We start from the raw sequence: 22257 nt of genomic DNA, 5'->3' as shown, positions 1-22257 counted from the left end.
TGTGAAAAAAAAAGCTTTAATTTGCCAATCAGAATGAATTAAACAAAGCTCTTTAACATTCTATTGAACTTATATTGTATAAAAGGTCAACCTGCTGTAGTTTGACACTATAGTATGTTGTCACTGAATGGATAAACAATAAAAATAGCCATAAATGCAACAATAAAGCTGCTCTCAAATAGCATTACAAAACGAAATCAAATGCATGCATTTGTTTAAAAAGTACATATCATACAGAGATTAATGGCAAGTAAGGATGAACAAGTCGTAATAGGTACTTAGTGATGAACAGTGTCCCATTGTCTTGATTACAGTTGGGGGACAAAAGAGGAGTGAAGAAGATAGGTTTTCCTGCCTTCCTTTTACATTAACACTTGAATATGTAATTAAGAATAGCCTGACAGAAACCTTTTCAGTGCTTCCTGTTTAAGTAAAAATCATGAATTGTCTGCCATCAAGGGGTGATACCAACAGCCGTGCTGAGCCTGGGGAGTGGAGAGGCCGCCTGTTATTTCTCCAGATGACGGTGCAGAGTCGGGAAACCAGCAGGACACATGCTAACACCAGCAGTGCTACTGTTTGGACACAAAATAAGTCAATACATGAAACAGTGGGTGATTGAGTTAGCCAGCAGAATTTAAACAATCCTCCAAGTTTAAAAATTGACATAATTTTACAAGTACGGGGAGGCAGCACATTATGCTGTTTGTGTAAATATAATCGCTTTATATTTGGAAGCAGCTGTCTAGCTGACCTCCTTCTAAAATAATCGTGTTTTCTGACACTGTATGCAAGAAACATTGATACAGTGTGTGTGGATGTGGACTTTATTTGTTTGTGCCTATCTGTTCTGTTCGTCACTGTTATGCCGATGATACTCAATTATATCTGTCGATCAAACCAGATGAAACCCACCAGGTCGCCAAACTTCAAGCGTGTTCTCAAGACATTAAAACCTGGATGACCTGCAACTTCCTGCTGCTGAACTCGGACAAGACTGAAGTTATTTTACTCGGCCCAGAACACCTCAGAAATCAAGTATCTGATGATATGGTTTCTCTGGATGGCATCGCTCTGGCATCTACCACCACCGTAAGGAATCTCATAGTTATTTTTGACCAGGAGCTGTCCTTTGGCTCCCACGTGAAACAGATCTCAAGGACCGTCTTTTTTCACCTACGGAACATCTCAAAGATCCGGCACATTCTGTCTCAAAGCGATGCAGAAACATTGATGAATCATTGATAAAAACAACTCTCCAATTGATCCAGAATGCTGCAGCTCGTGTACTAACGAGGACGCGGAACAGAGATCACATTAGTCCTGTACTAACTGCTCTCCACTGGCTTCCTGTAAGATCGAGAATCATATTTAAAATCCTTCTCCTTACCTACAAAGCCTTAACTGGTGATGCACCATCATATCTTAAGGACCTTATAGTGCCATATTGCCCCACTAGAGCAATACGCTCACTGAATGCAGGGTTACTTGTGGTTCCCAGAGTGTTAAAAAGTAGGTTGGAGGCTAGAGCTTTCAGTTATCGGGCTCCTCTTCTGTGGAATCAGCTTCCACTTTCAGTCCGGGGGGCAGGCACGGTCACCTCATTCAAGAGTAGATTTAAGACTTTCCTCTTTGATAGCGCTTATAGTTAGGGCTGTTCCAGGCTTATAGTTAGGGCTGGCTCAGGTTTGCCCTGGTCCAGCCCCTAGATATGCTGTTATAGGCCTAGACTGCTGGGGGACATCTTAGGATACACTGAGCTCCTCCTCCTCCTCCTCTTTCGCTCCTCTTCACCTCTTCTTTCTCTCCTTCTGGATAAAAGATTGTCTCTTCAATGCATATTACTAACTCTACTTTCTTTTTCCATTGATTTGTGGCTGACTGGAACCAGTCCTGCCTGCTGCCATGGCCCTGCTGATGCAACTGGCCTGGAACCAGACCTGCCAGCTGCCATGGCCCTGCTGATGCCCCTCCTCTCTACCTCCTTCTGCTTAATGGATAGTGGCTATCTGGATTATGGACCATGCCTACTACTCATTATATGAATCATTTCTGTCATATTCATTGAATGTGCTGTAACTCCGTTACGTTATTCATTCTGGCCACATGACATCTATTGCTTCTGTCCATCCGGGGAGAGGGATCCTCCTCTGTTGCTCTCCCTCAGGTTTCTTAACCTTTTTTTCCTGTGAAAGGATTTTTACTATCTTTATTTGGGGGAGTTTTTCCTGATCCGATGTGAGGTCCCGGGACAGGGATGTCATGTGTACAGATTGTAAAGCCCTCCGAGGCAAACTTGTATTTGTGATGTTGGGCTATATAAAATAAACTGAATTGAATTCATCCAGAATTCATATACTGTGAATGTCAGATGAAAACCAGTCACTTATTCCCAACATGGGAGTGGGGCCGGTGAAGTCACAGTCGTAGTGAAGTGATCCAGTACTTACCCATAAACACAGAATTTGGAGTGGGATCAGCTGGGTTAAAATGTTTGAAGATGTTTCCAACCAGAGCCACGATCACAACGGGGTACACTGTCAGGATGTTACGCACCCAACGGTCCAGCACCCAGTTCTCAAGGAGGAACCTGCACACAGACAAAGCAATCCTCAGCCAGCGGTAAAATGTATTGGAGTACAGTGATGGTTTTACAGTGGTCCCATAAACGTATATTTTAGATCTGTCTGACAATCATAAAAAATACATAATGTGATCATACATCAAGCAGCTGCTATTATTGCAATGCATTAAAGACACTGTGAGAAACTTTGAACTGGTTATGAAACATAAGTAAATGAGACCATCAGCGAAAACATTGTCTATTTCTACAAGTTATTCTTAATGCTTGCTATTGGTCAGCTCAGATTCAAGAGGGCCTATGCCTAACCCTAACCCAAAATCAACATACATTATTGTAGTACTTTTAAGTGACGGTCCCAATTACAGCAGTCAGGACTAAAGCAAATGAATCTGCTAGTATCACATCTATCACTTCTACTTCTGAAATGCCCATCATTTAACCTCATCCAATCCAAGCTTACCATCCCACTACCTCTGCAAACAGGATACATAGAGAAGCTGTTGCTGCTGTGCTCCTGGCCACACCCCACAAGTGCAGAACCAATGAGAAGTTGATCAGAGAAGCGATGGTCGTCCATGTGGTGTAGAGAGCCAAACCATTCTGAACCTGAACATGTGAACATCCAAGAGCACAAAAAGGACATCATTCACAGGGGACCCATCAGCAATAAAGTGAATAAAGATCAGATATTCTACCAACACTCTGTCCACACACACAGTCTGCCATACCAGTATTCTTAGACAGTACAGGTCTTTGCGATGGAATGTCTGCAACCAGAGCCCATAGTAATCTGTGGCAAAGCAACAGAAGAACAAAGCAGTGTAGTTGCAAATTGTCATCAGGATTAGTACAACCAGAGCAGCAAGCATCAACCTGCAAGACAGAGAGAGAAAAAGAGAGAGTGTCAGCAGTCGTTTCATTTACAAGTACACATTTCAGAGATAGCAAATCAAATAGATTCTGCCTGGAGTAATTGTTAACTTTATTATCTTCGGCCTTGATATGCTCAGTCAAATCCTATGTTTAGATAAAACTACATTTTTATGGTTTCTCCAACAACATGTACCATGGCTATATAATGATGTTCACAATGATGTGGTGATCACCAACAACAACAATTCCCCCTCGTATTTCATATTTTATCGATGATTATGTTTCTTCACCTGTCGCCATGGCTTATCTCACATTCTGCTGCAGCAAACTGCATACTATTTTGCGTGTTATGGCTGCATGCTCAAGGACTTTGCGTAGTTTTGTCCAATCACACTTTCTCAAACCACTTTCAAAACATACTTGCATACATGCACCTCCTGAATCCCCATATTCTACTCTGCGCCAACAATGGTGTTTACCAAGTTTTCAGTGTGTTTGGCTAACAGATGCCCGAATGGACGGTGTGCTTGGCTAACCACTATCAGCGAACGAAACTACCGGCACACACGCGCGGGCAGACGACTGGGTGAGTTTAATTTAGTTTTTGGTAAGATTGTATAAATTGCTGCTTGTTTTTGATGGTGTCTTTAGGGGGTTCGCCAATTGTGGGTTGCATTTATTCAGTCACACAATACAACAGTGGTCGTTGCAGACATATTTGGCGGAGATCTGCACTAAGTGCACCTTTCTAGTTGATTATGAAACTTCTCAGCTGAGAAAATAAAATGACCAAATACCTAAAAACATATATTCTTACTTTCCTGCAGATATTGGGTGTTTATTTGGCAATGTTATCAATCACTGAGATTTCTACCACCTTCCCCATACAATGGAGGTAATGGCATTTTGTTTGTGGCTCTCAGAGCACACACAATTTTACTTTCCAGAAACATCTGTTTTTCTGGCTAATTGACACACTATCAACAGTTCCACTGTTTCCAGAAAGTTCTTTTGGAGATGAATTGTTGTTTATTTGCTAATTTAAAATGTATAATGTGTTTTTAAATAGATTTGTGCTTCTTCTGTAATGGTGTGAGCAGACCAAGGGATGTCACTAGAACCGATACTTCACTACCAAGTACATGCCAAAGTACCAAGTAACATCAGGGCTCAAGACTAACGTTGTCTTGAGGAAAAAAGAAAACTGTTAGCTGTTAACAAACGGTAGGCAACACAGTCCAGCACAGAGGTTGCATTGAGTAGCATTGTGATGCGTTCAAAAGGTTTGTTTTGGATGGATGAAGAATGAATGAAGTTTTTTGGAAAAACTGCGTGGAGGGCAGAACCTGCCAAAACTAAAAGTAAATAAATGACTCAATAAATACATTTATGCAAATGATTATACTACCAATTATATTCAAAATAAATGTAGACATTAATTAATTGATAAAAAGTGGCAGAAATTGATATTTGTTATAATTTCCCTCAATTTCCCTTTATTTAACATTGTATTAATTCCCAAATTAATTTACTTATTAATTAATTATCATTAATTTGACCTTTTATTAATCTATTTTTTATTCATTAAAAGAAATGTACTTATTATTTTGCATTCAGTTTTTTCCTGTTTTGCGGCAAGACCTGCATTTTCTAAATTTTAGCTGGTGATTTGAATAATAAAAAAAAAAAGATCTGTTTACCTAAATTCCTGCATGTCCACATGTCCTCCAGAGGAATTAATACACTAAGTGAATCAACACAAATATTCCTGGCAGCTACAAAACCCCACATTACATTCCTTTTTGTTTTAAATCATTGCTGTTGTTGCATTTAGTTTTTTGTGCAAATGAATACTAAGTACTAAGTAGAAGTAGGATACATACTCTCTATCCCACAGCAGCAGCCATATCATGTTCAGCACCATGTTGGCCAGCCAGCAAAAATAGAAGGTATATGGCATCAGACACTGAGCCCAGGATCTATTCACAGAAAGAGAGAGATCAGTTTCATCTGAATTTTGTTCTGACTAATGAGTCCTATCAGACAGGCTAAATCCACATGAGTAAATATTGAATATGACTATTTGGATGTTATAATTACCCTCTAAACACATATGTAGTGATGTATATCACCATCAGGGTGAGCCAGGTATAGATAACTCCCCAGATAGAGAAGGTCCAGCCAGCTGGAGTGATGTCTGTCTCATAGCGGCCTGACACATTACCTGTCGTAGAATGGAAAGGACCTGGAGAACAACAGAGACATTGAATCACAAGACCATTAATGAGGTCCATCAGTGACCCTGGGTGACAAGGCCTGGTTCTCAGTCAGTGTTTCAGTTGGATGGGGTTGAGGTGTTTATTTTCATGTATATAGTATAGAACTAGTAGTATTGCAATATAACCACAGCAAGTTGTATATACAGTATAATCAAAAATGTATGTGGATCAGCGATGACTGGTGACCGGATCAGGTTCATATTACCGATTATAATACGTGTAGATCAAATCAAGCATTCTGATTGGTTGAGAGTGAGTCACGAGGTGTAGTTTATTTAAGCAATAAGGTATGAGAGGCAGTACTGTGTCGGGCAATAATGTACTGTTCAAGGGAGTTGTTAGGTCCAACGCGGAGGGCCGGCAAAAATAGATACAAAAAAATAGATACAAAAAATGCGAAAATAGTCCCGTACGTGTACGTGCAGTCAGTAAACAGGCAGTCAGTAAACAGGCTGTACAGTACTTTATGGCTGAATAAACTACACCTCGTGACTCACTCTCAACCAATCAGAATGCTTGATTTGATCTACCCGTATTATAATCAGCCATAAAGTACTGTACAGCCTGTTTACATTTAGAGCGTTCCATATCAGTGCGCACTTAAAAACAACAGGTAGATTTAAATTGCGCGACCGTTAGTTGTCATTTCAAGCTTGACAGTTACCAAACATGTTCGTGTAAACTTTGATATTGTAACGTCCGCAGTAACGACTCGCAGACGTTGGTTTCCTTAACTTGCAGGTGTATTGCTTGAGAGTTCACAGTATTGCAACGGGGCTCTTCGCTAACAGTAACGTTAGCTCAAACGGAACAGCTAACAAGCTCACGTAGCATCCCCCACACTAGCATAACGAACGACAACACAACGTCACTTCCTCCCTAAAATGAGATGAGGAATGAAAAGGGTTTGACAACAAAATTGTGATAATTTCTAGTGAGAGATAATTACGTCGGTCATTTCCCGACGCGAGGCAAGTTCTCTAAACATCATGGAGGAGAAAAATGACGGAGAAAAGACGGACAGAAGCAGCGAGAGCACTTCTTTACATCGGTGGCTGCGTGTCATCCTCCACCTGCTTCCAACCGACCTGATCAGATTTACTGACCAGGCAGTCAGTTTTATAGTCCCGTATGTGTATGGCGGTTGCTATGCAAAAATAGTCGAAAATTGTGAAAAATAGTCCCGTACGTGTTTTTGCGAAAATTGCGAAAATAGTCCCGTACATGTATGGCGGATGCAACCGCCATACACGTACGGGACTATTTTCGCATTTTTTGTATCTATTTTTTGTATCTATTTTTGCAACCGCCATACACGTACGGGACTATTTTCTCTGTTGCTGAAATGCGATACACAACATTTGGTGGCTACAACTATTTTGTGCTGAAAGAGAGCTTACTATTACTATTTATGAAGTCGCAGATACCCGTATTATAAAAGCAATAAGGTACTCCAGGCAGTACTGTGTCTACAATAATGTACAGTTCAAGGGTTTGCCGGCAAGGGTTCGCCTAACAACTCCCTTGAACAGTACATTATTGCACGACACAGTACTGCCTCTCGTACCTTATTGCTTAATTATTTGCCGGTCACATTTACCCAAAAGATAATGCTTTACATTTTCACTTTGCAAAAATCAAGACTCAATTAAACGGTTATTAAACATTGATATACAATGTGAAATCCCCCTTATTGAAAATCTCTTGAAACAACGTTGCAGTGTGAATGTTGATTGACTTACACTACAAAAACAAATATTAGAAAGACTTCACACCTAAAAGTCACGTAAGCTAGCTACAGCTACGATGCTTTATGCGTTTTGTATCGGATGTACCAACACTGGTCGTTGATAATACACGTAAGATACCTACTATGTTACCTAGCAGTTTCACACAAGATGGTTGTACAACAAACTGCAACGTTTTTGCAAAAATGTCTCTTGAAATGACAAACGCCATATATCTAAATCATGGCACATTTCAAACATGATCAAAAAAATCTGTCCAGCAGTCAGCTGGTCGGCTGGCTGGTTCCCCCATGCCTTTGATGCTACACTTGTTAGAGAAAATAAGCCTGAGAGTGGGATATTTGGCTAATACCAGACTGAATTGTTAACGTCACTGTTTCCAGCTTCAGTCTGACATTGCTACAACTAAACATGATTTCTATGAGGAAATCAATCAGAAAGCCATCAAACATTTCAAGAGTTGAGCTGCACGAGTTTGTAAGAGAAAGTAACAAAAAAAACTTAACTATCCTAAGATGTTGGCCAATATTGAGAAGACAAATGAGGAAGGTGCCAAACAAAAAGACACCACAGAGGCTCTTGTACCAGTACGTCAGAGGTACATAACACATTTTCACAGACATCAAAGTAGAGTGCTGTTTGATTTCAGAATAATACAAATGTTTAATTAAAAAAAAAAATTGCTGTCTGTAGCAGTCTCCATTGTTGTTATTATAACTCCTAGTTTCTGGCGCACAGTTGTCAACACTTGGAAACGTTGTGAGTCCCTATGTGGCAGTCATTGGCTGAATCCCTTTTTAATCAAGTGCCACAATGCCAGACGTATCAGTCAACTCAAACTCGGTGAAGTGGGCAGACTCAAAAGTCTGGACCCAGGCAAACAGGACATCTCTTCATTTATGTCATAGATTAGCCTATTAGCAACACTTCTCTCAATTTCTCTAATAGTTTAGCCTTCTGCATGCAGCATCTGACTGAGGAGGTTAGCAGAAGGCTTTGCTAAACTATTACCAACATCCTTTCTCACTTTAACACTTAGGTGATATGGTAGCCTCCTAGAGCCCGTTTACTTTCTTAAAAGTATGCAATATCTATTCTGGCACCCAACAACACAGCAAGATGGACTCTATAGACTCAGAACCTGCCACTCGTCTCCTAAAACCAACATGACACAGATACAGGAAATTGACTCAGTGGGCTGTCTCCTTTCTGCACAGTCTCTGGTATGCCACAGTAAGGCCTCAGGAAGCGCTTTGAACAATTAAAGGAAAAGACACAAGTGAGGGAAACTAGGATTCGGGATGAACCCATAGTAGTCAGCCGTAGAATTGCAGTTTCAGGGTCAGTCACGTGATGCCATTTGGCCCAAAGAGGAATTTTCCCCACAGGCCCAGTCCCAATCTCCACCCTAAACCATCAGGGACTCACTGACATCAGCTGCTAAGTGGCTGAGTGTGAGAGTCTGTGAGGGCTTGAACTAGTGTGAATATGAATGGGACAACACTTTGCTGCAACATATCACGTGACTACATGAAACAATATTGTGTACAATTGTGTATTTATTTTATACTTTTTATTCACTGATTTGAACATCTTCCTCACGAGATGAGAAGTCATTTTAAATTATTTACTTACTCGTTTTTGTCAAAACGAAATGTTTGATGACTGTAAAAAGAATGTTATTATATATCATTTCTGCTTGCATTCCTCTGATTTCATGTGTTTTTATGTTCCATCTTTAATCCGTAATGTTGTAGTTTAAAGGTATTTTATTGGGCTGAACGCCCACGTGTCTCTTTGTTTACCTTTTTCTTTTGCGTCTTCATGCTCCCATTGGGAACTGCATGTTTAACGCCACATTGCTATGAACTGTGGGTAATTCCCTTAGGCAAAGTCAGCATCTAATGCGGACTTGCGGAAAGGGATCATAAAGGGCTCCAAATGTCTGTCAGAGACTCAAGCACTCTACGATGTGACAATGGGACACCCCTAAACCCTCAAGGACTTCGCGGGAGCGTGCCTCAAAGTCTGAGTCCTTCAGAGTGGAGATTGGGACTGGGCCATAGATTTACATTGGGAAAGAGACATCTCTAACTCAGCAGATGATTATTTATTTTTTCGGTATAAACACTTGAACAGCACTTATTTAAATCATTAGGTTGTAAAAGCTGTTCAAACGTACCAATAGTCAAATCGTTATTTTCCTTCTTCCGTTCACGTGAATGAGCCGGAGAATGAGGATGGACTGAGGACTTGGAGGCGGTGTAGTAATGAAAAGGGCACCGCCTCCAACGCTGTACTCAGATCTATTTCCATGTGCCACTCCCTATCCAAAGATGATTAAATTTAGATGCAAAGCTTCATGCCACTAACATTTAACTTAGCTGTTAGATGAACGTGAGAAAAGCCTCCTCGTCTTCGTATTTGGGTGAACAGACCCGTTGACGCGGTACACAGCGTCACGTCTCGGTAAATTATCGCGGCTTCTTGAACAAAACGACAACTCTTCAGATAAAAAAGTTTTTTTGGGTTCTGCCGTACTTTTATATAGTGCTAGCTAATTGGCTACGCAGCAACCATCGTATGTTACATCAGTCTTTACGTTACACAAGCACGGTCATGGAAATCATTTGTCATTGTTTTGTATAACTAACGACGTAACGAGTTCCCAGTTTACGCCTCGAGTCTCTCTCCCAGTAAACAACTGTTTCATAACCAGTGAAAACACAGTTGAATAAGGCAAGAAGAAAACAACCATGTGGGGGAATACATTGTGCCAAATCAAACGTGTTACAGACCATATACCGAGTCAGTGTCGGGAGAATATTCAAGGAAACATGGACCTTAACTTGAGCTGTACAAAAACATTCCAGTGTCGGTCTACCGTTATTTAACTCACCTCTGCCCGCTCCAGCCAACGCGTTAACAATTAAAACGGCAATAAAAACCACCGTAGACAAGACAATAACGACAATACGTGGCAAGCTGTTGTCCTTCATGTTCGCTGGTCTGGGCTCCGTGTGTCGGGCTGCTGCCTGTTAGCTGTCACTGACCGTCAGGGCGGAGAAACACAAACGCACTTTGAACAACGAAGCTTTCGCGTGTCGAGCTCTGCGTAAACGCCCAAAGCCTAACGACAAAGTAGGCTGTGTGATGCGTTTTCACTGGAAATCACACTTTTGTCTATACACGGTTGATGCGTAAATATATATTTACTGAATAGCGAGTCATTGGTTCATGTCTAGAAGCTGTAAAACACACTAAGTTCATGCGGCTGGATCAGTCAGCACATGTCTTGTTAATGTTAAGCAATACTGACCTGTGATTGGAACCAAACTTATTTCATGTATGTTGTTACATACATGAAATAGGACCTCTGCATTTAACCCATGCTAACCAAGGAGCAGTGGGCTGTCCAGTAAGTTGTTGAACTACTTTGACACAACGTTCGCGCTCACTTTCGGAGAGACTCTGTAGTCTTCACCATTTAGTCATTGTTTCTCAAGTGTCCTTGGTTGCTGCTTAACATTTGTCCACATCCATTGTTACAAACCGGCCACGGGAAACCCTGGCGCAACATGAAACATTCCAGGCATTGGCAGTCCTTTAATCGTTTATTTAAAGCATGTAGTTTATAGGTGGCCAGAAAAGACAATAAACAAAAGGAGAACTAGAGACCACGTGAACCTGCCTACGCAACTAATGATACAAAAGTCGCCAACATAAAACAGAAGAAATAAGGGAGGGGGACACACACACACACACACACACACACACACACACACACACACACACACACACACACACACACACACACACACACACACACACACACACACACACACACACACACACACACAGTGAACTTCATTAGAATTTTTTTCCGCTGTATTTAACCCATTTTAGGAGAACACTTGGACATGTGGAGCCGGGTCTCAAACACCCAGCCTTATGATTAAAGGAGGACCTACTCTACTCACTGAGCCACAGCACCTTTGTAGATCAGTTGTTTATTGGAAGTGGACAATAAATTGCTAGAATGCCCTTACATTTTTCATTGTAGTATTGACGTGTTTCTAATGTTGAAATTGAAAACTGGAAAATTATCTGTGCTCCAACTAGTAATGACACAGTGCTGCTCCATTGTCATCATTAAAATACATACAGGAAATCATGACCATCTCTCAAGAAGCACCATGTGTTCCAGTGTGCAACTGTTACCTACGGTTTGATCCAATTAATTATACAACCGGCTGTATCTGACATTTTCCATCTGCTGCCTTGACTCTTGAGTTGTACACATTTGTACTCTTTAAGAAGGAAAGTGGAAACCTTGACTACAATAACCACTTACAGAACCTACAGTTTTGTTTATGGGATACCTCTAAACTTCAACATGCATTCTTGCTTTGCTTGTTTGAGTCTGCACATGGGATTTGTTGACTGTACTTTAATGAATCATGACCAACAGCCCCAAAACATGTTCCAGCTTTTGGCAATAAAATATGAATTTACTTAAAGATTAATTGCAATAGCATCTGACGTGTCCTTTCTTTATGTGGTTGTCTTTATCAAACGGTACATCCATCAAACCCAAAAGGGACACATGTGTATGTGCGTTTGTTAAGAGGCCTTTGGTTGGCAGTCCTGAGTCTCGATGCTGCTGTTTTCATAGTCTTTGTGTACGTCCAGTGTTCCATACAGGCTCTCCAGCACAGCCAGTACTTTACTCTGGACAAAATCCACCTGCTCTACCGGACAGTATTCATCTAGACTGGACCTGAAAACACACAGGAACAAACCCATTTAACCTTTCTTCCTTTACTACTATGCCTTTAACTAGATAGGCTTGAATTCAAATTTGAACTATGTGTGGCTGTATTATTTACCTGGACATAGTAACAAGTGTAGGTTTGGGCACAGCCTTCAGAAACAGCTGTACAGCTGAAATTAGTCTGTTGATCTCCTCATCAGTGCTGATGTGGTGAGGCAGCTCAACTGTGTCACAGGTTAGTCCTGCCTGATGGACCTGAGAGAGAACAGAGAGAGAGCAGGAGGGGTGAAGCAGGGCAGAGTGACAAAACAAAATCAGAAGAAACAAACGAGAGTAAGGATGAGGGGTGATCGCAAGGAGATCAGATATAAAGTGTGAATAAAACAATACACTGGTAAGAAACTTGATATTTGTTATTTAATTTGAGTGATTGATTTATTTACTTTGAAAGGCACTGTACTATAATGATATATTACCAAATCATTTCTGAATGTTTCATAGAAAGTTGAATGTCCAACTGTCATTTTGAGTACCCCCCTCCATCCCAATGGTGTAGTCTTCATCAGGCAAACATCCATGTGGACAGTAAGCAGGCTATATAAAATACATGATTGACAAACACCCATGATCCTAAAATAATCTATGTATATACAAATACAGGGGAGTGAGAGGTTTTACTGCGTTTGGTTGTCATTTACTGTTGTACTGGTTACTCTCCTTTCTTTGATCTCTGCGTTTCACCAAGGGTGGACCTCATACAGAGTAAAGAGACGCCATTCAAACACTCACCAGTCTGCTACCTTATTGCTCGAGCTACCAATATGATGCGACACATTGAGAGTCAATGGCACATGATTCATTCCTGTAATCGGCCACTGGAGATTCACATCTCTCATAACAACTTAAGTAATAGTTGTTGTATTACGTAAGTGCATTAACTTTCTTACCATTTCATAATCAGGGCACTGGTTTCTCGACTTCAAACTGGAAACCAGTTGGGCTAATGGAGCCATGCTGAAAACACATGGGAGAAAAAAAAGGAAAGTAACACACTCTAGCGGAGTCCTAAAAAGCAAACAGGCACAGAATGTATACTTTGCATTTTCTTTATTATTAAATGTTCTTAAATGTAATATGTTCTGCTCTGCTATTTTATTGCATTGTATATATTGAGTATTTTCATACTTAATATTGTTATGTTTACTCTGTAACTTGCTTGCTGCTTCTACAAACACATTCCCCCTCGGGATGAATAAAGTATCTATCTATCTATCTATCTATCTATCTATCTATCTATCTATCTATCTAGGGCTGTGCCCTTTTTAGAAGCAACAGTTACAGTGGTGCTACACTTCATCTGTCAGTGATGATGATCATGATTAATAAGTGTCATAAATGAGTGAGCTACCGAGTGTCTAGTAGACAGGGAGTAAATACATTACTTAATCATCCCATAACACACATGCTTCACCAGCACATGTGATTTCACTTTGTTTGACGTGTTAGACCCGTTCTCCAGACTGTGTGGGTGTGTACAGAATGTACTGCATAACATCTCTCTGAGCCCGCTGCATAACATCCACCATCATTACTACATGCCCTTTTCACAGCAGGTATTTTGCAGTTGGCAACCTTCAGTTCTGAAAATAGAAGCCATTGTGAAGTATCTTAACTTGCATTCTCTCAACTGGCCAGCAGGAGGCAATGAAGTCAGCTTGTACACAAGTCTGTGAGAAAATGACTATTTCTCTCTTGATTTATTTCCTCAGTAAACATTTAAACATGAGTTTATGTCTCAATCTCTAGTCCCAAGTCTTCTTCAATACAGCATGATGTTCATTTAGTAAATGATGGTCTATTTAGGGTCAAACAGACCATAGAGCAGGGTATGATTTAGGGCGGGGCCACTTTGTGATTAACAGGTCACTACCGCTACCAGAGCCATATATGGAGTCTCCGCAGTCCTAATATGGCCAGTTCCGCTCACTGGTTGCAAAAAGCCAAGACAGCGACAGCCAAAATGGCAAATCAAGGCTTCAAAACAGCAGTGCACAAACCAATCCTATATACAGTCTATGGTATTTTGACATATAGAAGGAAAAGCACAACATTAACTTTTAGTTGCTTTGCCACTTCCAGAGCCCTGGGCGGTGTCTGAAATAACTTCCACGTTCACCCTTTCGGCGGGTAAGCATGATCAGTTCACAGCAAGGTGGGTCCTGGCTTACTTCAGTTTCTTTCCACAGTCCACAGTTTACAGTCCAAAAACATGCAGGATAGGCTGCGTCTAAAATTGCCCATAGTTAAATGGTTGTCTGGCTATGTGTCAGCAGTGTGATTGACTGGCTACAGTGTCCAAAATGATAACCACCGTTATTTTGATATCAAAGTCACAATTTTTTATCACAAATATGAATTGATTTTAGAGACAAAATATTTTGATTGAACTTTCACATTTAAATAGATGATATTCCATTTCATGTTGTGCTACATTCCTGCTATTTAAAATATCTTTTCATCGAAACATTTTTTTAAATAAGTTTCTTCTTCATCTGAATTTAGTGCATTTTCGGTTTGCCTGTCTGCTGTTTGTCAAAACAAGTAATATACAGTATTGTATTCTTCTTCTCTGGAGTACAGCTGCAAAATTCAGGAAGGTTTGTCACACACGTTTTGTTTTGTTACAGAAAATACCCCACTCGTTAATTCTGAAGCTTTTACGTGTAGGGCGGTTGCAAACAAGAGTCTAAATGAGACGACTAAACTGACTTTTCATTATTATCAGTATTATGAAAAGCGCTATATAAATCAAATGTATTATTATTATTAACGTCCTCACTAGAACACTAGTCAGCCTTTAGCTTAGTTAGTGGTGGTGACGTGAAGTCATGTGACCGTGGTGGAGTTGGTTTAAAGCCAAATGTTAGCTTTTTACTTCGAGCGATTGCATTTATGCTTAAAACAATCTTAAAAGTGGTGTTCATTTGTGATGATCATCTTTCTGAAGTATCATCAAAGTTTTGTTTGCCACAGAGCTTACTCCAAAAGCCAATGGAGAAATCCCATTGGCAAAAAGTGAGTGTAACCAGAAGGTATTTAGTTAGGCCAACCCTGGAAGATGCTAACTTCCCGAGGTTGGCCTCAAAGAATACGTCATCCCTGGAGCACCCAATACATACTCAAATAGTACAGCTAAAAGTAAATTGAGATTTCAGATGCTTCATAATCATTGTCATTTTGCATTGGTGGTGGGAGTGTTAGCAGAAAGAAATGTACATGCCATGAACACTACTTTTTTTCTTTCATTGTGAATTTGTAGGGCACCGTAAAGAGCATAAAGTTCAAAGTTAAAGTGCAGAGGCTAAACATAGAACACTACTTAGTAAACCGTGAGCTCTGGTATTGTAAATACTAGCTCACTGGTGTTGCTTCCTAAGACACTTCACTGAAGAAAAGCCACGGTTGTCATCGGGTCCATCTTTGCTGTACCTGCTCTGACAAGTCAAAATGCCACTGTGAAAAAGGTCTATGGGTGGATTTCTGTTCAATTTCATCAACTTTGCTCACTGTCTGGGATGTAATAAGGGAACTGATGTGTTTTTTTCTAAATTGGTGGATAGAAAGCTTTTGCAGTGACATGCAGTCCTGATTGAAAGTGTGTGCACACGAGCCAGTCAGAAAACAATATGACATTCCCCTATGATAAGTGTCATATCTAGAGTGTCCCTCTAATGGTTACATTAACATCAATGCTAAGGCGGCATGTTGACACTTTACCCAGGGTTGCTGGCCCAGCGTGAAACCGTCTCTTCCCCATCATCCTCGAGCAGATCAGCAAATGCTGCTTCCAGGTCTTCCAACTGATGTACACGATGATCCACACACTCATCAAGCTGCTCCTGCACACACACACACACACACACACACACACACACACACACACACACACACACACACACACACACACACACACACACACACACACACACACACACACATTACAGAACAAACCACTAAAACTATACTACAAATTATTCTGTTCAGACATTGTGGTATGACTCCTAAAATAAAAACAATCAAGAATACAACACCAGTATGCTACCAGTAAGGCTGCTCTCTAAATTTGTATTTGTGGACAATACGGTCTGTCAGAAAGTCATGTAACCACAACCAATGATCAAGGTCCTTAAGCTTTTACTGCAGTTTAGATGGTACAATGGTATTAAATGCAGACAGCATTCTGACAGGGGTTTTTACCTTCAAGGTGTATTAATACAGTATGCAGAGCCAGTGATACAGCACCTTCTACAGATCTATATATAGAGGTGAAATCTACTGAGTGCACCTTTCTCTCTCACCGTCTGTCTGTCTGTCTGTGTGTGTCGTCATTGGTTAAAAAACATGTACAAAACTAAGTCTGACCTCATCAGCATCAGGGCTGGGTCCTCTGAAGTTGTAGAGTTGCTTAAGGATGTCATACTCTTCCTTGACACAGACAAGACAGAAAGACATTGATCAATTCAAGGTGTCATGCATTTCACCTTTTTGCAATATTGTAACTTTCGTTAAGCCAAGGAGTGAAAGTGGTAATACCGGCAAGCATTCACATCTTTGGCAAGGAGCCACTACAGAACTAGAAGTGTATGAGTGGGATTTACCTGTGTGTATAATTCCTTGAAGGGATTTTTACATGAGAAGAAATCCAAATCAATGTCCAAGATGTATGGTTCTGTCTCACTAAGAAATGCAGAAATTATTTTAACAACATAATGAGTAGATCCTTCATTGTTGTCATCATCTGCCAAGATGGACATGTTGGTGCCCTCTGCTGGTTGCAGTAAGTCAGTACATCTAGAGAGGAGCTCAGAGCAGCTGGCCTCCCCAGCTTTATTGCACTCTGTACGGGGTCTCTTGGCAAACAATCCCTCTGTGTCCTCTTCAGTTTTCTTCCCTGAAATGTCCCACAGAAAAGCAGAATACTGAGTAAAACGGAAACGTGTCAAAATGTGGGGAATCATAGTGAAGGATATTTGAATGGTTTTGAATGAAAGCTTAATATAATGTTAAATGAGTATTACAGCCCGAGTAAATAACCCTGTTAAATGTGTGCAGCCCCCAACAGGTGGTAAGGAACAAAAACATAACTCTACTAGAGACCGTCTCCCCGACAGAGCAGTGGTTCTCAAACTTTTTCTGTCACGCCCCACTTTGGAGGAAGAAAAATGTTCATGCTGAAACAACTTTGTGACTCCTTCTGTGCTTTTTTTTTTTAAATTAAAAAATAGAATATATAAAATTGCAATCACTTTCAAGTAAACCATCAGACAAAAATAAATAAAATGTGCAATCACTTTGTTAGAACAATGCAAATAAAGTTATATCTAATATTATAAACAAATGAGTGCAGATTTGTGAGCCATCCCATTGTATCAGTATTAGTGGCTGCAATGAGCCTGCTTTCTTCTACAAATCATTTTAAAACGGGGTTGCAGGCTTGATACGGCCACTCAGATCTTTTTGGCAAGACGCCAAGAATCGGCGAGTCGTGTATTCTCAAGCGTAACCTTTTAAAGGGGTAACGTAAGCGTTTACCCGAAAGTACAGGCATTTCACCATGTATCTATTAATGTCTTAGTTTTTTGTCTGTGTACTTTGTAATATGTGAAGTTCTCAATAGAGTTGATAAAATAAATCTGCATTTCCTCTTGCGCCCCACCTGTAATGACAACCCACAGTTTGAGAGATACTTCCTTAGAGGCTCAATCCACACCTGTTAGTGGCCAGTCACTTGGTTGAACAGGATTGACTTTGACCACATTCAGCCTGAGAGGTTTGGAGTTCTCCAAGTGCTTCTCCGAAAGATACAGACCATCACTGAGGAAGTAGTTGTCTGTACTGGTCACCCTGCACAGAGAGTAGAGAAAACACAGAAACAAAGTGAAGTTCATAACAAAGCCGAAGAGAAAGGACAAGAAAAAACTATCTGTGTCGGAGCAGCATTAAATCACAAAACTCATATGTAGCAGAATGATAACAGGGATAGTCCTCTTGCCCAAACAGTCTACGAAGGCAACAAAAGTGAAAACATCTGTGTGGGAGGACTACTCAAAGCACATATCATTTTCATTATCATACACATGTATGCATTAATGGCATTAAAAAGGTAACACCTGCCCATTAGGACTTAACTAATTCACATTCCTACACCGATGGCAGAGCCTCGGAAGCAATTTAGGGTGAAGTGTCTTCGGGAAGATCGAATCGGGATAGAACCGCTGATCTTCTGATTGGAAGACAACCCACTCCATCTCAGAGCCACAGCTAGTAAATTCCTGCTTATGTAGAGCAGGAATTTACAATGCGCTTATACTGTGGTTACAGCTGATAACGTCGTCCCGCCCGTCGCAGATGCCCCCCCTCTGATTCCCTCCAGCTGAACACTGTTCAGCTCAGCCAAGACTTTTGTTGTTTGCGTTGTTAGCACCATTAGCTGCTAGCCGCTGGCTTAGCCGTCACCATGTTGAAAGCCATGAGGAGGCAATAGATATGCTCTGAATTTTGTATAGAGGGCTTTTTATAAAGCAACAAAGGATTTCCCAAAGATTTCCGACCTGCAGGACCAAACTGCCCCAGGGAGGAGAGGCGAGATGGAAGCTAAGCTAACCCAGCTAAGACCTGAGGCTTCTCCAATATCCAGCATACTCCTGGCTTTCTGATGTCCGGTTGCAAAACAAGATGGATAAAAATAAGACTTCAGCCTAACCCAGCAGCGGGAGGTCAGTGACTGATGTGTCCACATCTTTACAGAGACCTCCATCCAGGATTAAGCTACACTTGATGGGTGGACAGCAGGACAGAGGTGGGCCGAGAGGAGCTGGGCTCAAACATAGTCAAAGCTGATGGGCAATGTATTCCTGATTTTTTATTTTTGTTAAGATATTGCCCATACAAGATGTCAAGAGAATTATTTTTGCTGCTGTTGTTATAATGCCAATTAAAAAAAAAAAACACTAACGGAATGTATTACTGTTTATAGTTTTGCTTGTCATGTTTTTCTTGTGTTAATAATGGTCTATAACAGCATTTTGCTGTGCATCCCTGTTATGCAAAATGGCAATAAATGAATGGTTGACGTGTGACGCTGGGTCTGGTCAGTGTATATCCTACCTGATCGTGGTGGTGGATGGGTCTCTTCCTACAGCCATCCTGTGCTCACCCTCTCTGATCTGCTGGGCCCAGTATGGATGCAGCCACGCCACACATGATACATGGCCAGCATAAACCATGGGCATTATCCAGTTTTCTATACTCAACTCACTGAAAAAAAAACATAAACATACAGTGATTGGTGAAGTCCAACACAATGCAACAGTTTGACTTTTAGAACAGCCATCCATCCATTACATATCCCCACGTGTCCTGTGCAGGGCTGCAGGATACTGGAGCAGTGTATAACATTTTACACAAATCTTACCTTACGCCTTTTGACGAGCCACCTGAACCCCCCAGTTTCAGTGGGATTACTGAAACCACAATGAATTCTTATCTGAATTTTGATGCATCAGCATCCCTCTCTGACCCGTAGTGGTCAAGGCGTCAAAAATGACAGCCTTCAGATTTTTCCGTCATTGGTAGAAAAATAATAATAATAATAATTATATTATATTTATATATATATATATACACATACATACATACATACATACATACATACATATATACATATACATACATACATACATATGGCACAAAACACAACAGTAAATCGGCAAATACATTGACAATGCCATTAATAGTCACCATGGTGAATATCAGCAAATGTTCATGTTCGCCTGATAAATTGCTGCATCCAAGAACTTGTATTGTTGAAAAAAAAAATCCATACCTGAAGAGTTTCTCCTTATCAAACACGGTGTCAGCAGACATGTTGACAGGGATGAGAAGATCTGGGTGGGAATCTAAATGAATCATCTTTATGTTCTTCAGTGGGAGGTGTCTTGATGCAATGGCACGATAAATATGACCCACCACCTAGTGAACATACAGTCAAAAACGCAATTTTCAGATCATTGACATAGTGCCTTTCTAGTCTGTAAAGAACCTTACAAAACATCTCATTCACTTTTGAATGTGTATTTTTCTGCTATTTTTTGCATTTTTGAGGGGCGTCGGATGCTCGAAAAGCTACACAGTTGCCACACGCTTCAGAACTAGTGAAAGCCCTGCAGCGCATGGTGAATGCAGCTGGAAGAATCATTGGTGCCTCACTCCCCCTCCCTCCCCTCCCTGCAGGACATATACAACACCCGCCTCACCCGCAAAGCGACCAGGATTGTGAGCGACCCTTGCCACCCCTCACACGGTCTCTTCGGCCTCTGGGAGGAGATACCGCAGCCTCCGGGCTCGCACCACCAGGCTGTCAACCAGCTTCATTCACCAAGCTGTCAGGAAGCTGAACTCTCTAGTTAGTTGTATTCTATTCTTTTGTGTGTGTGTATGTGTATGTGTATGTGTGTGTGTATATATATATATATATATATATATATATATATATATATATATATATATATATATACATACATACATACATACATACATACATACACACACACACACACACGTTTATATTTTACTTTATTTTAATTTTATTTGTATATATCTTTCATCCCTGTTGCTTCTTTATATATTTCATCTTTTATCTTGTGTGTTTATTTTTATCTTCAAGTTGTACAGCGCTACTATGACAAGAAATTTCCCCTTGGGGATTAATAAAGTATCTATCTATCTATCTCTCTCACCACTCCCACATCTAGACTCATGTCTGCTGCAAAACTGTCTGACCGCTGCTATTAACGCACACTTATATAGTTTCCTAATTTATGTTGTTTATATGCTATATGTTGTTTATATGTTGTCTATTTCTAACTGTTTTTGCACTATGTTTATATGTTGTCTATTTTTTTAAACTTTTTTAACTGTTGCATTATTGACTTTATGTCAGACACTAGAGAAACATAATTTCAGGTCTTCTGTATGTTTGCACAAACGGAAGAAGTGACAATACAACTTATTTTTCTATTGCCTGAAAGCAAGTCAGCAATGTTATATTTTGTAAGTATATTTTCATTTGAGGACTTTAGTTTGGAGGATTTTAGGATGCACTTTGAACCCATGTTCACACAAGAGATTTGTTTGATGATGTTTCATGTTGTAAAATACGAAGGCTCAATATTATTGGGGCGGCTGTAGCTCATGGGGAAAGTGTTCCTCCTGAAACCACAAGATAGCCGGCTCGATCCCTGGTCTTCCCGAGGCTTGCATGTCGAAGCCTCCCTGAGCAAGATGGTAGGGAGTTGTTTTCATCACAAAAGTCTGTAGATTATACTGATTAAATGTTGAAATCCGTGTCATACATTTTCTAGGAGGACTTCATTCAAGTGCAGCTATACAGTTAACTGTCGATATATAAAATAACACAATAGTAACGTTTGGTATACTTAATAATAATGAGCAGTAACGTGAAAGTATTTATGTAACCTACGTACTCACGTTAGCTGTGTTGCACAGTGGGTACTAGCTAGGTTAAATCCGTAAGTGTTAATCAACTACCGAACAAATAGCCAGGTGTGGAACATACGGGAAGACATTTTGTTGAGACACCGTAACACATGTAGAGAAAGGCTTACATCGTGGTGGTCCTCCACTATCCACACCGGCAGCTCCTTGTATAACCTCTTCAGCGGCACAGAGCTCATTGTGAACAGACAACAAACGTGTGTTTACTCCGTGGCGTGCAATGTTTTTCTGTCCGACTAGAAACAGGAGTCAGGATGACAATGTTTGGTTCCGAGTGTACGCTAATATATTTGGTAATATATAGAATAAAAAGCGGGGACATTGAACTGTAAAAAGTAGGTTTATTAAACCTGCCCGCATGTGAAGCAATACTTAAGAACAATAGTTGACTGTGTAAAACCAGACTATAAGATACAATATCTA

At 40.5% G+C, this 22257-nt stretch overlaps 2 protein-coding genes across 3 annotated transcripts; both read right to left on the bottom strand.

Moving 5' to 3' along the window:
- LOC306743178 (uncharacterized protein) lies at positions 1-10506 on the bottom strand. 2 transcript variants are annotated; one of them, XM_079225668.1, is made up of 7 exons: positions 10384-10506; positions 5558-5702; positions 5341-5436; positions 3313-3457; positions 3045-3190; positions 2451-2590; positions 1-575 (listed from the first exon to the last, which is right to left on the bottom strand). In XM_079225668.1, exons 1-7 carry the CDS (start codon positions 10481-10483, stop codon positions 427-429), a joined length of 921 nt encoding a protein of 306 aa, XP_079081794.1. In that variant the 5' UTR covers positions 10484-10506; the 3' UTR covers positions 1-426. The 2 variants fall into 2 exon arrangements, with proteins under 2 accessions (XP_079081794.1, XP_079081795.1); XM_079225669.1 differs by having other exon boundaries at positions 1-572.
- Positions 10507-11131: 625 nt separating this feature from the next.
- cUnh5orf22 (chromosome Un C5orf22 homolog) lies at positions 11132-22013 on the bottom strand (the record flags this gene model as incomplete). Its single annotated transcript, XM_079224868.1, has 10 exons — positions 11132-12264; positions 12374-12513; positions 13206-13272; positions 16036-16157; positions 16681-16743; positions 16917-17209; positions 18029-18162; positions 19426-19575; positions 20144-20289; positions 21945-22013. The coding sequence occupies 10 exons, from the start codon at positions 22011-22013 to the stop codon at positions 12108-12110; spliced, it is 1341 nt and encodes a 446-aa protein (XP_079080994.1). The 3' UTR covers positions 11132-12107.
- Positions 22014-22257: the final 244 nt, after the last annotated feature.

Source organism: Taurulus bubalis, assembly GCF_910589615.1.
Source record: "Taurulus bubalis genome assembly, chromosome: 1".
Lineage (NCBI taxonomy): Eukaryota > Metazoa > Chordata > Actinopteri > Perciformes > Cottidae > Taurulus > Taurulus bubalis.
Note: the sequence above shows the minus strand (reverse complement) of the source record. Positions and strands in the feature narration are given on the sequence as shown.

Coding starts and splice junctions, on each gene's coding strand:
- LOC306743178 (XM_079225668.1), bottom strand. CDS start 10,483: ATGAAGGACAACAGCTTGCCACGTATTGTCGTTATTGTCTTGTCTACG. Junction 3,458..5,340: donor CTGCTGCTGTGGGATAGAGA/GTATGTATCCTA, acceptor TCTGTCTTGCAG/GTTGATGCTTGCTGCTCTGG. Junction 2,591..3,044: donor TTTGCAGAGGTAGTGGGATG/GTAAGCTTGGAT, acceptor GTCTGTGTGCAG/GTTCCTCCTTGAGAACTGGG.